The sequence below is a fragment of the Oncorhynchus keta genome, unplaced genomic scaffold, assembly GCF_023373465.1.
Source record: "Oncorhynchus keta strain PuntledgeMale-10-30-2019 unplaced genomic scaffold, Oket_V2 Un_contig_2736_pilon_pilon, whole genome shotgun sequence".
NCBI classification, from domain to species: Eukaryota; Metazoa; Chordata; class Actinopteri; order Salmoniformes; family Salmonidae; genus Oncorhynchus; species Oncorhynchus keta.
Genome location: NW_026285487.1, coordinates 337,058 through 352,336, shown reverse-complemented (window position 1 = coordinate 352,336; position 15,279 = coordinate 337,058). Strand labels below are relative to the sequence as shown.

The following is a 15,279-nucleotide window of genomic DNA, read 5'->3' as shown; positions in this document are numbered from 1 at the left end:
GCAGGGTTGTATTTGGAGTGCTAGGGACAGCCAGGGAGAGTAGTGTCTAGGCCTCTGGGCTAAACGTGCTATGGACAGAGGGATATGGAGGGGTTGATCTGAAACACAGAAAGTCTATTTTCCTCATGTTCAAATACAAACATCAATGGTGTACCTGCTGTCCCAAATGCCCCCACAGGAGGGCGATATATACATTACATGCACTGATCTTAGTTTGGTTACATTACACTGATCTTTGCTTGGTTACTTGTTACATACTTGTTACGTTAGTCTCTCACCTAGTGTTTACATGCAATGCAATGTATACTTTACTTGATCTAATATAAATATTAAACATCGTCTGTTTGATTAATCTATCGTCCATTCTAGCAGGGGGGCAAAGTCTGCAAGAAGAATGTGCATGACAATCATCGATTTAGTAGTTAACTTGTGTTGCTGATCATAATTTAACATTTAGTCCAAAACGCTCCTCTGGTTTTGGTTAGTCCAATCCTGTATCTTTGGGACGGGACGACCCTAAACGTAACCTTAACCCATACATTTAACCTCAATTTAACCATAAATGCCTTTCCTAACCATAACCATTTTACATTTCAACTTCAACATGGTAGATATGGTAGGGACGTTCCAAGGATCCCCAGTAGCAAGGACCCTCCGACGTTTCATGCCAAGGTAGAGGGCGTCACATGTATTCTTGGTAGTTGGAGTCTTTTCACCGTAGCATTCCAGGGACCTTTAGAGAAAAATGCGAGCTTTTGTAACTACATTTCCCTCCAGCTCCCTCGGCGTCATCTCCGCTCACCGCCTTCCCTCCCACTTTTGTTGGTCCGTGAGGAAGTCGCAAGATGGCTGACATCGCTTGAAAGTATGTCTCCTTCCTCAACATGAAGTCGTGAGTGTGGAAGAAAGCGAGGGAGGCACCATCGGCCGTTTGTTTTTAATTCACTTTTTATTTTTATTTTATTTCTGCCGTTAATTTCTCCAAATATCCATTTCATGTCGCGTCGTCTCTGTCCCAGAGTTGTCTTTGAGAGTTGACGCGTCAAGTCACGCCGGGGACCCAGCTCGCTACAGCGGTTAACGTTAGCCAGCGAGATAGCTGGTTAGCTAGCTAACTAAATCATATTTTTGTTATCCCATCGGCCTGCTAACTAGCACGTCTCATTAATTTGAAATAGTCTAACTGTTCTAATATCAATATACTGTCAGATTAAGAATTACTCGACCGTCATGTTCGCCAACTAATGCGCAACGTTTCTTCGTGTGAATCAGGATTATAATTTTGGAGTAAATCATACCATTACTATAGTTAGCCACTAGCCATCATCAGTTATCAACATTTCATGTGTTATTACCTAGCTAGCTAGCTGGGTAGAGGGGAAGTTAAACTTTAGCCGGAGAATTACACTAGCTGGCTTTGCTGGCAGTTGACCAACATACTGCTAGGGATGGACACACAATTGTACTCACACGACCAAATATAGAAGATTGGCTTTGCCCACTAACTAGTTAGCTAGCATTCTTACTTGCTGTTAGGAAGTACACCTCTCGGCCTGGCCAACTAGCGTACTAGGCTAGTTTGCCTTTGCAGGGTTGGTCACTCGTATCAGAGTTGAGGGTGGCAGCAGCGAGGTGCAGCAACAGTCGTTCAGTCAGTCACACAGAGAGATACGTTAGCGAGCTGCCAGGTTCTAGCTAGTTACAGTCTCGACTCTCACATCAGCTATCACCACGGCGTTCCGAACGTACCCGGAGCCCCCCTCCCCTGGCCAGACCCACCGGCTCAACAACACCGGGATGGGTGTGCAGGGCTTCCAGGAGTATCTTGAGAAACGGTGTCCCGGGGCAGCTGTCCCCGTGGACCTCCTCAAACTAGCCCGTACACCGGGCCGCCAGCCCCCGCACCACCACCCCCATCACCCCGGCCCTATGCCTCCTCCACCCCCGGCCCGGATACTCATCGATGCTGACTCCGGTCTGCAGCGGCTGTACGGCGGCTACCAGACGGACTGGGTGTGCGGCGGGGAGTGGAACGCCATGCTGGGATACCTGTCCGCTCTGTCCCAGGCCTGTCTGTACCAGGGTGGGCTTGAGCTGGTCGTGGTGTTCAACGGGACCCTGGGGAAGGAACGGTGGCCGGAGTGGGCGCGCCGGGCCCAGGGGCAACGCCAGACAGCCCAGCTCATCGTCAATCATGTTGGCAGTAAGGCAACTCCGCCTCCCCGTGCTTGGTTCCTGCCCCCAGCCTGCCTCAGCCACTGTGTCCGCCTCGCCATGTTTCGCTTCAGAGTGCGGGTGAGTAAAGAGCAATAGCTGCTTCCCCATTCATAGAGGCTATCTACCTTTAACGCCTATTGATGAAGGCCTCTTCTTCCTGGGGGACTTCTGTTAAAAGCCCAAATGCTTGCTCTCGACGGCAATACAGTTTTGGAAACGTAAGGGAAGTAAATCAAATCAAATTTTATTGGTCACATACACATTTAGTAGATGTTATTGCAGGTGTAGCGAAATGCTTGTCTTTCTAGCTCCAACAGGGCAGTAATATCTAACAAATCACAAGAATACACACAAACCTCAAAGTAAAATAATGGAATTAAGGAATATATAAATATTAGCTTAAGCATTGACTAAAATACAATAGAATACAGTATATACAGTGGGGCAAAAAAGTATTTAGTTAGCCACCAATTGTGCAAGTTCTCCCACTTAAAAAGATGAGGCCTGTAATTTTCATCATAGGAAGAAAAAAAAATCCAGAAAATCACCTTGTAGGATTTTTTATGAATTTATTTGCAAATTATGGTGGAAAATAAGTATTTGGTCAATAACAAAAGTATCTCAATACTTTGTTATATACCCTTTGTTTGCAATGACAGAGGTCAAACGTTTTCTGTAAGTCTTCACAAGGTTTTCACACACTGTTGCTGGTATTTTATCCCATTCCTCCATGCAGATCTCCTCTAGAGCAGTGATGTTTTGGGGCTGTTGCTGGGCAACACAGACTTTCAACTCCCTCCAAAGATTTTCTATGGGGTTGAGATCTGGAGACTGGCTAAGCCACTCCAGGACCTTGAAATGCTTCTTACGAAGCCACTCCTTCGTTGCCCGGGCGGTGTGTTTGGGATCATTGTCATGCTGAAAGACCCAGCCACGTTTCATCTTCAATGCCCTTGCTGATGGATGGAGGTTTTCACTCAATCTCACGATACATGGCCCCATTCATTCTTTCCTTTACACAGATCAGTCGTCCTGGTCCCTTTTCAGAAAAACATCCCCAAAGCATGATGTTTCCACCCCCATGCTTCACCGTAGGTATGGTGTTCTTTGGATGCAACTCAGCATTCTTTGTCCTCCAAACGCGACAAGTTGAGTTTTTACCAAAAAAGTAATATTTTGGTGTCATATGGTCAGATGAAATTCTCCCAATTTTCTTCTGGATCATTCAAATGCTCTCTAGCAAACTTCAGACGGGCCTGGACATGTACTGGACATGCGCTGGCTTAAACAGTGGGACAAATCTGGCACTGCAGGATTTGAGACCCTGGCGGCGTAGTGTGTTACTTTGGTCCCAGCTCTCTGCAGGTCATTCACTAGGTCCCCCCCATGTGGTTCTGGGATTTTTGCTCACTGTTCTTGTGATCATTTTGACCCCACGGGGTGAGATCTTGCGTGGAGCCCCAGATCGAGTGAGATTATAAAAAAAATAAAAATATATATGCCATTTAGCAGACGCTTTTATCCAAAGCGACTTACAGTCATGTGTGCATACATTCTATGTATGGGTGGTCCCGGGAATCGAACCCACTACCCTGGCGTTACAAGCGCCATGCTCTACCAACTGTGCTACAGAAGGACCACCATTATCAGTGGTCTTGTATGTCTTCCATTTCCTAATAATTGCTCCCACAGTTGATTTCTTCAAACCAAGCTGCTTACCTATTGCAGATTCAGTCTTCCCAGCCTGATGCAGGTCTACAATGTTGTTTCTGGTGTCCTTTGACAGCTCTTTGGTCTTGGCCATAGTGGAGTTTGGAGTGTGACTGTTTGAGGTTGTGGACAGGTGTCTTTTATACTGATAACAAGTTCAAACAGGTGCCATTAATACAGGTAACGAGTGGAGGACAGAGGAGCCCCTTAAAGAAGTTCCAGGTCTGTGAGAGCCAGAAATCTTGTTTGTAGGTGACCAAATACTTATTTTCCACCATAATTTGAAAATAAATTCATTAAAATCCTACAATGTGATTTTCTGGATTTTTTTTTCTCATTTTGTCTGTCATAGTTGAAGTGTACCTATGATGAAAATTACAGGCCTCTCATCATTTTAAGTGGGAGAACTTGCACAATTGGTGGCTGACTAAATACTTTTTTGCCCCACTGTACATATGAGATGAGTAAAGCAGTATGTAAACATTATTAAAGTGGCCAGTGATTTCAAGTCTCGGGCAGCAGATTCTAATGCTTCGCTCACACCGACAGTGTCATTACATTTTGGTACACCAGAATGACATTTGTTTCCAATGAAACGCTGCGTTTGCTTTGCAGCATTGTGTTGCAGAGGCAGTTGCAGTGTGTTCGGTGTGGTGCGTACTTTGGATGTTCGAATGTGTGCGTCAAACTGGTATGTGTAGACGGCTTGACAGAAATGGTAGCAGAAGGTGAGTGTTGAACTTTTGTTGCAGACACATCCAGATGATGCTGTCGGTGTGTTAGAAGCGTAGGCGCAGGGTTACGTAACCGGGTGGAAGCTGTCTAGTGATGGCTATTTGACCTGTTGACACTAGGGGGCAGTGTTTTCATTTTTGGAAAAATAACGTCCCCAAAGTAAACGGTCTATTTCTCAGGACCAGATGCTGGAATATGTATATAATTGACTCCTTAGGATAGAAAACACTCTAAAGTTTCCAAAACTGTAAAAATATTGTCTGTGAGTATAACAGAACTGATATTGCAGGCGAAAGCCTGAGAAAAATCCAATCCGGAAGTGACTCATCTTTTGAAAGCTCTGCGTTCCGATGCGTCCCTATTGAGCAGTGAATGGGCTATCAACCAGATTACTTTTTCTCCGTATTCCCCAAGTTGTCTACAGCATTGTGACGTAGTTTCACGCCTTTATGTTGAAGAATATGCGTAAGCGGCTACATTGCGCAAGTGGTCACCTGATGGCTCTGAGTGATTCTTGCGTAAAATACAGAGGTAGCCATTTTTCCTCTCGCTCCTACTGAAAAACCAATTGTCCCGGTGGATATATTATGGAATAGATGTTTGAAAAACACCTTGAGGATTGATTATAAACAACGTTTGCCATGTTTCTGTCAATATTATGGAGCTAATTTGGAATATTTTTCAGCGCTTGACCGCAATTTCTGGTCGGTTTCTCAGCCAAACGTGAAGAACAAAAGGAGCTATTTCGCCTACAAAAATAATATTTTTTGAAAAAAGGAACATTTGCTATCTAACTGGGAGTCTCGTGAGTGAAAACATTCGAAGCTCATCAAAGGTAAATTATTTAATTTGATTGCTTTTCTGATTTTCGTGACCAAGTTACCTGCTGCTAGCTGGACATAATACTATGCTAGGCTATCGATAAACTTACACAAATGCTTGTCTTGCTTTGGCTGTAAAGCATATTTTGAAAATCTGAGATGACAGGGTGATTAACAAAAGGCTAAGGCTGTGTTTTAATATATTTCACTTGTAATTTTCATGAATAGGAATATTTTCTAGTAATATTTATGTCCGTTGCGTTATGCTAATTAGTGTCAGATGATGACAACGATCCCGTTCACGGGATGGGAGATACAACTTAACAGTTTAATTGCCTTGAAATAGAAGCTGTTTTTCAGTCGCTCTGTCCCAGCTTTGATGCACCTGTATTGACCTCGCCTTCTGGATGGTAGCGGGGTGAACAGGCAGTGGCTCGGGTGGTTGTTGTCCTTGATCTTTATGGCCTTCCTGTGACATTGGGTGGTGTAGGTGTCCTGGAGGGCAGTTAGTTTGACCATGGTGATGTGTTGGGCAGACCACACCTCCCTCAGGAGAGCCCTGCGGTTGAGGGCGGTGTAGTTGCAGTACTGGGTGTTGATATCGTCCAACAGGATGCTCTCGATTGGTCATCTGTAAAGGTTTGTGAGGGTTTTAGGTAGGGATGCACAATATATCGGTAAGCATATGGGAATCGGCCGACATTAGCTAAAAATGCCAACGTCGGCATCAGCCTGATGTCTAGTTTAACACCGACGTCAAAGCTGACACCTATGCAACGTAGGTAGATGACGTAATGACGCCGAACAAAAGCAGAATAATACAAAGTGCACACTTCCAACAACTAACCAAGTTCAAGTTGAGCAGTCATTTCAAAGGGTAAGAACATTTCAGCAAGACAACTCTATGGCAACATCCATTAACGCTAAGATAATAGAATTCATTGCACTTGACAATCAACCGTTCTCTGTCGTGGATGATGTTGGCTTTTGCCGACTGGTCGAGCACCACGAGCCCCGGTACACACTAGCAAGTAGGTGCTATTGTTCAGATGTTGCCCTACCGGAGTTACACGGTATTGTTGAAACTAACTAGATGCCAGGTACAAGGACCGCTCCTGTGTCGCCACCATGCTCGATGCCAGGTACAAGGACCTCTACTGTGTCGCCACCATGCTAGATGCCAGGTACAAGGACCTCTAGTGTGTCGCCACCATGCTAGATGCTAGGTACAAGGACCTCTACTGTGTCGCCACCATGCTAGATGCCAGGTACAAGGACCTCTACTGTGTCACCACCATGCTATATGCCAGGTACAAGGACCTCTACTGTGTCGCCACCATGCTAGATGCTAGGTACAAGGACCTCTACTGTGTCACCACCATGCTAGATGCCAGGTAGAAGGACCGCTACTGTGTTACCACCATGCTAGATGCCAGGTACAAGGACCTCTACTGTGTCGCCACCATGCTAGATGCCAGGTACAAGGACCTCTACTGTGTCGCCACCATGCTAGATGCCAGGTACAAGGACCTCTACTGTGTCGCCACCATGCTAGATGCCAGGTACAAGGACCTCTACTGTGTCGCCACCATGCTAGATGCCAGGTACAAGGACCTCTACTGTGTCGCCACCATGCTAGATGCCAGGTACAAGGACCTCTACTGTGTCGCCACCATGCTAGATGCCAGGTACAAGGACCGCTACTGTGTCGCCACCATGCTAGATGCCAGGTACAAGGACCTCTACTGTGTCGCCACCATGCTAGATGCCAGGTACAAGGACCGCTACTGTGTCGCCACCATGCTAGATGCCAGGTACAAGGACCTCTACTGTGTCGCCACCATGCTAGATGCCAGGTACAAGGACCTCTACTGTGTCGCCACCATGCTAGATGCCAGGTACAAGGACCTCTACGGTGTCGCCACCATGCTAGATGCCAGGTACAAGGACCTCTACGGTGTCGCCACCATGCTAGATGCCAGGTACAAGGACCTCTACTGTGTCGCCACCATGCTAGATGCCAGGTACAAGGACCTCTACTGTGTCGCCACCATGCTAGATGCCAGGTACAAGGACCTCTACTGTGTCGCCACCATGCTAAGTGCCAGGTACAAGGACCTCTACTGTGTCGCCACCATGCTAGATGCCAGGTACAAGGACCTCTACTGTGTCGCCACCATGCTAGATGCCAGGTACAAGGACCGCTACTGTGTTGCCACCATGCTAGATGCCAGGTACAAGGACCTCTACTGTGTCGCCACCATGCTCAATGCCAGGTACAAGGACCTCTGCTGTGTCGCCACCATGCTAGATGCCAGGTACAAGGACCGCTACTGTGTCGCCACCATGCTAGATGCCAGGTACAAGGACCTCTACTGTGTCGCCACCATGCTCAATGCCAGGTACAAGGACCTCTACTGTGTCGCCACCATGCTAGATGCCAGGTACAAGGACCTCTACTGTGTCGCCACCATGCTAGATGCCAGGTACAAGGACCTCTACTGTTTCGCCACCATGCTAGATGCCAGGTACAAGGACCGCTACTGTGTCGCCACCATGCTAGATGCCAGGTACAAGGACCTCTACTGTGTCGCCACCATGCTAGATGCCAGGTACAAGGACCGCTACTGTGTCGCCACCATGCTAGATGCCAGGTACAAGGACCTCTACTGTGTCGCCACCATGCTAGATGCCAGGTACAAGGACCTCTACGGTGTCGCCACCATGCTAGATGCCAGGTACAAGGACCTCTACGGTGTCGCCACCATGCTAGATGCCAGGTACAAGGACCTCTACTGTGTCGCCACCATGCTAGATGCCAGGTACAAGGACCTCTACTGTGTCGCCACCATGCTAGATGTCAGGTACAAGGACCTCTACTGTGTCGTCACCATGCTAAGTGCCAGGTACAAGGACCTCTACTGTGTCGCCACCATGCTAGATGCCAGGTACAAGGACCTCTACTGTGTCGCCACCATGCTAGATGCCAGGTACAAGGACCGCTACTGTGTTGCCACCATGCTAGATGCCAGGTACAAGGACCTCTACTGTGTCGCCACCATGCTCAATGCCAGGTACAAGGACCTCTGCTGTGTCGCCACCATGCTAGATGCCAGGTACAAGGACCTCTACTGTGTCGCCACCATGCTAGATGCCAGGTACAAGGACCTCTACTGTGTCGCCACCATGCTCAATGCCAGGTACAAGGACCTCTACTGTGTCGCCACCATGCTAGATGCCAGGTACAAGGACCTCTACTGTGTCGCCACCATGCTAGATGCCAGGTACAAGGACCGCTACTGTGTCGCCACCATGCTAGATGCCAGGTACAAGGACCGCTACTGTGTCGCCACCATGCTAGATGCCAGGTACAAGGACCTCTACTGTGTCACCACCATGCTAGATGCTAGGTACAAGGACCTCTACTGTGTCGCCACCATGCTAGATGCTAGGTGCAAGGACCTCTACTGTGTCACCACCATGCTAGATGATAGGTACAAGGACCGCTACTGTGTCGCCACCATGCTAGATGCCAGGTACAAGGACCTCTACTGTGTCACCACCATGCTAGATGCCAGGTACAAGGACCGCTACTGTGTCGCCACCATGCTAGATGCCAGGTACAAGGACCTCTACTGTGTCACCACCATGCTAGATGCCAGGTACAAGGACCTCTACTGTGTCGCCACCATGCTCGATGCCAGGTACAAGGACCTCTACTGTGTCGCCACCATGCTAGATGCCAGGTACAAGGACCTCTACTGTGTCGCCACCATGCTAGATGCCAGGTACAAGGACCGCTACTGTGTCGCCACCATGCTAGATGCCAGGTACAAGGACCTCTACTGTGTCACCACCATGCTAGATGCTAGGTACAAGGACCTCTACTGTGTCACCACCATGCTAGATGCCAGGTACAAGGACCTCTACTGTGTCACCACCATGCTAGATGCCAGGTACAAGGACCTCTACTGTGTCACCACCATGCTAGATGCCAGGTACAAGGACCTCTACTGTGTCGCCACCATGCTAGATGCCAGGTACAAGGACCTCTACTGTGTCGCCACCATGCTAGATGCCAGGTACAAGGACCTCTACTGTGTCACCACCATGCTAGATGCCAGGTACAAGGACCTCTACTGTGTCGCCACCATGCTCAATGCCAGGTACAAGGACCTCTACTGTGTCACCACCATGCTAGATGCCAGGTACAAGGACTGCTACTTCGATGCAGACAAGAAACAGGGTTTACGTGACATGTTAGACACAGCTGGACAAGATGGAAACGGACACAGTGACAGTGCAGAGGAAGAGAGACCACGGCTAGACAGCTGAAACTTCACTGCTTGACATTTATGACACTGAACAAATAAACAAACAACGAAACAGCACTGCAAGTATGTGAAAGAAATAGGTTTTTGATTGTTTTACTGGTAATGGGGACCTACGTAAATGCCAACAAAATAACAGTTTTGTCAGTGTGTAAAAACTACTTAACTGTACTAGAATGCTTAAAAAGCGGCAAAATATGTAAATATCGGTATCAGGTTTTTTGGCAAGGAAAATATCAGATATCGGTATTGTGCAAAAATTCCATATCGGTGCATCCCTAGTTTTGGGTGCATAAGGGTTTTAGGTGCCAAGCCAAATGTCTCCAGCCTCCTGAGGTTGAAGAGGTGCTGTTGTGCCACCTTCACCACACTGTCTGTGTGCATGGACCATTTCAGATCGTCGTTGATGTGTACGCTGAGGAACTTGAAGCTTTCCACCTGCTCCACTGTGGTCCCGTCGATGTGGATAGGGGGGTGCTCCTTTGTTTTGTCGACATTGAATGAGAGGTTATTTTCCTGGCACCACACTCCCAGAGCCCTCACCTACTCCCTTTAGGCTGTCTCATCATTGTGGGTAGTCAGGCCTACTACTGTTGTTGTCTGCAGAGTTGAGTTGGAGGCGTGTGTGTCCATGCAGTCATGGGTGTACAGGAGGGTGCTGAGCACGCACCTTTGTGGGGGCCCCTGTTTTGAGGATCAGCAAAGTGGTGTTTCCTACCTTTACCACCTGGGGGTGGCCCATCAAAGTCTTGGACCCAGTTGCACAAGGTGGGGTTCAGACCCAGGGCCCCTAGATTAATGATGAGCTTGGAGGATACTATGGTGTTGAAGGCCGAGCTGTAGTCCATGAACAGCATTCTTACACAGGTATTCCTCTTGTCCAGGTGGGATAGGGCAGTGTGCAATTGCGTTGTGTGGATCTATTGGGGCGGTAAGCAAATTGAAGTGGGTCTAGGGTGTCAGGTAAGGTAGATGTGATATGATCCTTGATTAGCCTCTCAAAGCACCTCATGATGACAGGAGTGCTACGGGTCGATAGCCATTTAGTAAAGTTACCTTTCCTTTCTTGGGTACAGGAAAAATGGCGGACGTCTTGCGGCATGTGGAGACAGCAGACTAGGATAGGGAGAGATTTGAGTATGTCCTTAAACACTCAAGCTCTGACGACGCGGAAAGGGTTTCCGCCTGGGCCGGCAGCCTTGCGAAGGGTTAACAAGCTTAACCTCTGCAATACCCATCCCGGATCCAGTATAATTGTCATCAGCAACGCTGAATAGCATAGCGCCACAGTCATATAATATTACTAGAAAATATTAATATTCATGAAATCACAAGTGCAATATTGCAAAACACAGTTTAGCCTTTTGTTAATTCACCGGTCGTCTCAGATTTTGAAATTATGCTTTACAACGGAAGCAATACAAGCGTTTGTGTAAATTTTTCGATCACTCTGCTTTACAAGGCTGCTTTGCTAGCGCTGACTGGAATATGTTCCCTGGACTCTGCCGATAGCATAGACGAGCAAACCACCTCGGTGACCAGTTTCATTAGGAAATGCATCGGCGACGTTGTCCCCACAGTGAAGTTTCTCTGCTTCCTTAATCAAAAGCCCTTAATTAACACAGAGGCTGGTGCTAAACTAAAAGACAAAGCTATCGCAGACAACTAAGGCTACGACAAGGAGACTGGGTGATCTCGCTCTGAGGTTACGACAAGGAGACTGGGTGATCTCGCTCTGAGGCTACGACAAGGAGACTGGGTGATCTCGCTCTGAGGCTACGACAAGGAGACTGGGTGATCTCGCTCTGAGGCTACGACAAGGAGACTGGGTGATCTCGCTCTGAGGCTACGACAAGGAGACTGGGTGATCTCGCTCTGAGGCTACGACAAGGAGACTGGGTGATCTCGCTCTGAGGCTACGACAAGGAGACTGGGTGATCTCGCTCTGAGGCTACGACAAGGAGACTGGGTGATCTCGCTCTGAGGCTACGACAAGGAGACTGGGTGATCTCGCTCTGAGGTTACGACAAGGAGACTGGGTGATCTCGCTCTGTGGCTACGACAAGGAGACTGGGTGATCTCGCTCTGTGGCTACGACAAGGAAGACTGGGTGATCTCGCTCTGAGGCTACGACAAGGAGACTGGGTGATCTCGCTCTGTGGCTACGACAAGGAAGACTGGGTGATCTCGCTCTGAGGCTACGACAAGGAGACTGGGTGACCTCGCTCTGAGGCTACGACAAGGAGATTGGGTGATCTCGCTCTGAGGCTACGACAAGGAGACTGGGTGATCTCGCTCTGTGGCTACGACAAGGAGACTGGGTGATCTCGCTCTGTGGCTACGACAAGGAGATTGGGTGATCTCGCTCTGAGGCTACGACAAGGAGATTGGGTGATCTCGCTCTGAGGCTACGACAAGGAGATTGGGTGATCTCGCTCTGAGGCTACGACAAGGAGATTGGGTGATCTCGCTCTGAGGCTACGACAAGGAGATTGGGTTATCTCGCTCTGAGGCTACGACAAGGAGATTGGGTGATCTCGCTCTGAGGCTACGACAAGGAGACTGGGTGATCTCGCTCTGAGGCTACGACAAGGAGACTGGGTGATCTCGCTCTGAGGCTACGACAAGGAGACTGGGTGATCTCGCTCTGAGGCTACGACAAGGAGACTGGGTGATCTCGCTCTGAGGCTACGACAAGGAGACTGGGTGATCTCGCTCTGAGGCTACGACAAGCAGATTGGGTGATCTCGCTCTGAGGCTACGACAAGGAGACTGGGTGATCTCGCTCTGAGGCTGACGTGAGGTTTTTAATCAGGTCAACACTCGTAAGGCCGTGTGGCCGGATGTTATTCCAGCAAAAAACAGCTGGCAGGCATATTCACAATCATTCAGTCTGTAATTCCCACACATCTCAAGCTAGTCATCATTTCATAATTTATCTAAGGCTACCTGCCAGAATGACTACTGCTCTGTAGTCATGAAGTGCTTTGAAAGGCTGGTTATGGCTCACATCAACTCCATCATCCCAATATCGAAGTCAAATTAAATGTTTTTGGTCGCATACACATATTTAGCAGATTTGTATTAATTATGGATCCCCATTAGTCCCTGCCAAGGCAGCAGCTACTCTTCCTGGGGTTTATTATGGATCCTCATTAGTTCCTGCCAAGGCAGCAGCTACTCTTCCTGGGGTTTATTATGGATCCCCATTAGTTCCTGCCAAGGCAGCAGCTATTCTTCCTTGGGTCCAGCAAAATTAAGGAAGTTTATACAATTTTAAAAACATTACAATACATTCACAACACATTGTGTGCCCTCAGGCCCCTACTCCACTACTACCACATACAGTACAAAATCCATGTGTGTGTGTGTATTGCATATGTTATCGTGTGTGTCTGCCTGTGTGTGTGTCTTCACAGTCCCCGCTGTTCCATAAGGTGTATTTTTACCTGTTATTTAAATCTGATTCTACTGCTGCATCAGTTACCTGATGTGGATTAGAGTTCCATTCAGTCATGGCTCTATGTAGAACCATAGTCTGTTCTGGACTTGGGGACTGTGAAGAGACCTCTGGTGGCATGTCTTGTGGGGTATGCATGGGTGTCAGAGCTGTGTGCTAGTAGTTTAGACAGACAGCTCGGTGCATTCATCATGTCAATCAATACCTCTCATAAATACAAGTAGGGATGAAGTCAATTTCTCCTCTACTTTGAGCCAGGGGAGATTGACGTGCATATTATTCTTATTAGCTCTGTGTTCATCCAAGGGCCAGCCGTGCTGCCCTGTTCTGAGCCAATTGCAATTTTCTTAAGTCCCTCTTTGTGGCACCTGACCACACGACTGAACAGTAGACTTCTCAACATCTTAGCTACTGTCGTATCAATATGTTTTGACCATGACAGTTTACAATCCAGGGTTACTCCAAGCAGTTTATTCACCTTAACTTGCTCAATTTCCACATGATTAATTACAAGATTTAGTTTGCTTTAAGTTTTTGATATATTTAGGAGTAACTTATTCCTTGCCACCCACTCTGAAACTAACTGCAGCCCTCTAAGTGTTTCAGTGGCTGTGGTAGCTGACATGTTTTGTGTTGAGTCATCTGGATACATAGTCACAAACCCTTTACTCAAAGCCAGTGGCATGTCGTTAGTAAAGATCGAAAAAAGTAATTGGACTAGACAGCTGCCCTGGGGAATTCCTGATTCTACCTGGATTACGTTGGATAGGCTCCATTAAAGACCCTCTGTTCTGTTAGACGGGTATCTCCTTATCCACAATACAGCAGGGGGTGTAAAGCCAGAACACCCTCTGTTCTGTTAGACGGGTATCTCCTTATCCACAATATAGCAGGGGGTGTAAAGCCAGAACACCCTCTGTTCTGTTAGACGGGTATCTCCTTATCCACAATATAGCAGGGGGTGTAAAGCCAGAACACCCTCTGTTCTGTTAGACGGGTATCTCCTTATCCACAATATAGCAGGGGGTGTAAAGCCAGGACACCCTCTGTTCTGTTAGACGGGTATCTCCTTATCCACAATATAGCAGGGGGTGTAAAGCCAGAACACCCTCTGTTCTGTTAGACGGGTATCTCCTTATCCACAATATAGCAGGGGGTGTAAAGCCATGACACCCTCTGTTCTGTTAGACGGGTATCTCCTTATCCACAATATAGCAGGGGGTGTAAAGCCAGAACACCCTCTGTTCTGTTAGACGGGTATCTCCTTATCCACAATATAGCAGGGGGTGTAAAGCCAGAACACCCTCTGTTCTGTTAGACGGGTATCTCCTTATCCACAATATAGCAGGGGGTGTAAAGCCAGAACACCCTCTGTTCTGTTAGACGGGTATCTCCTTATCCACAATATAGCAGGGGGTGTAAAGCCAGAACACCCTCTGTTCTGTTAGACGGGTATCTCCTTATCCACAATATAGCAGGGGGTGTAAAGCCAGAACACCCTCTGTTCTGTTAGACGGGTATCTCCTTATCCACAATATAGCAGGGGGTGTAAAGCCAGAACACCCTCTGTTCTGTTAGACGGGTATCTCCTTATCCACAATATAGCAGGGGGTGTAAAGCCAGAACACCCTCTGTTCTGTTAGACGGGTATCTCCTTATCCACAATATAGCAGGGGGTGTAAAGCCATAACAAATATACGTTTTTCCAGCAGCAGACTTATCGATAATGTCAAAAGCTGCACTGAAGTCTAACAAGACAGCCCCCACAATCTTCGTATCAATTTCTCTCAGCCAATCAGTAATTTGTGTAAGTGCTGTGCTTGTTGAAGCACCACTCCTCCACTGCATAGGGCTGATGGACAGACAGCAGTCACACACAGCAGGATATTAAACTAAAGGATAAGCAGTCCATAAACTCACATAATAAACCAGTAGATCGTAATCATAAGAATACATAAACATTAAGCATTTTCCAATCTGAATGTACAACTATTACTTCCCATCG

General features: G+C 47.6%; 1 protein-coding gene across 2 annotated transcripts in view; it reads left to right on the top strand.

The window, feature by feature from the left end:
* The first annotated feature begins 826 nt into the window (after positions 1-826).
* Positions 827-15,279, top strand: part of fam120c (family with sequence similarity 120C) — a 57,586-nt gene continuing 43,133 nt past the window's right edge. For both annotated transcript variants that reach the window (XM_052506711.1, XM_052506710.1), the window contains exon 1: positions 827-2,295. In XM_052506711.1, coding sequence (XP_052362671.1) covers positions 1,798-2,295 — 498 coding nt within the window. In that variant the 5' untranslated portion in view covers positions 827-1,797. The remainder of the gene's footprint in view (positions 2,296-15,279) is intronic.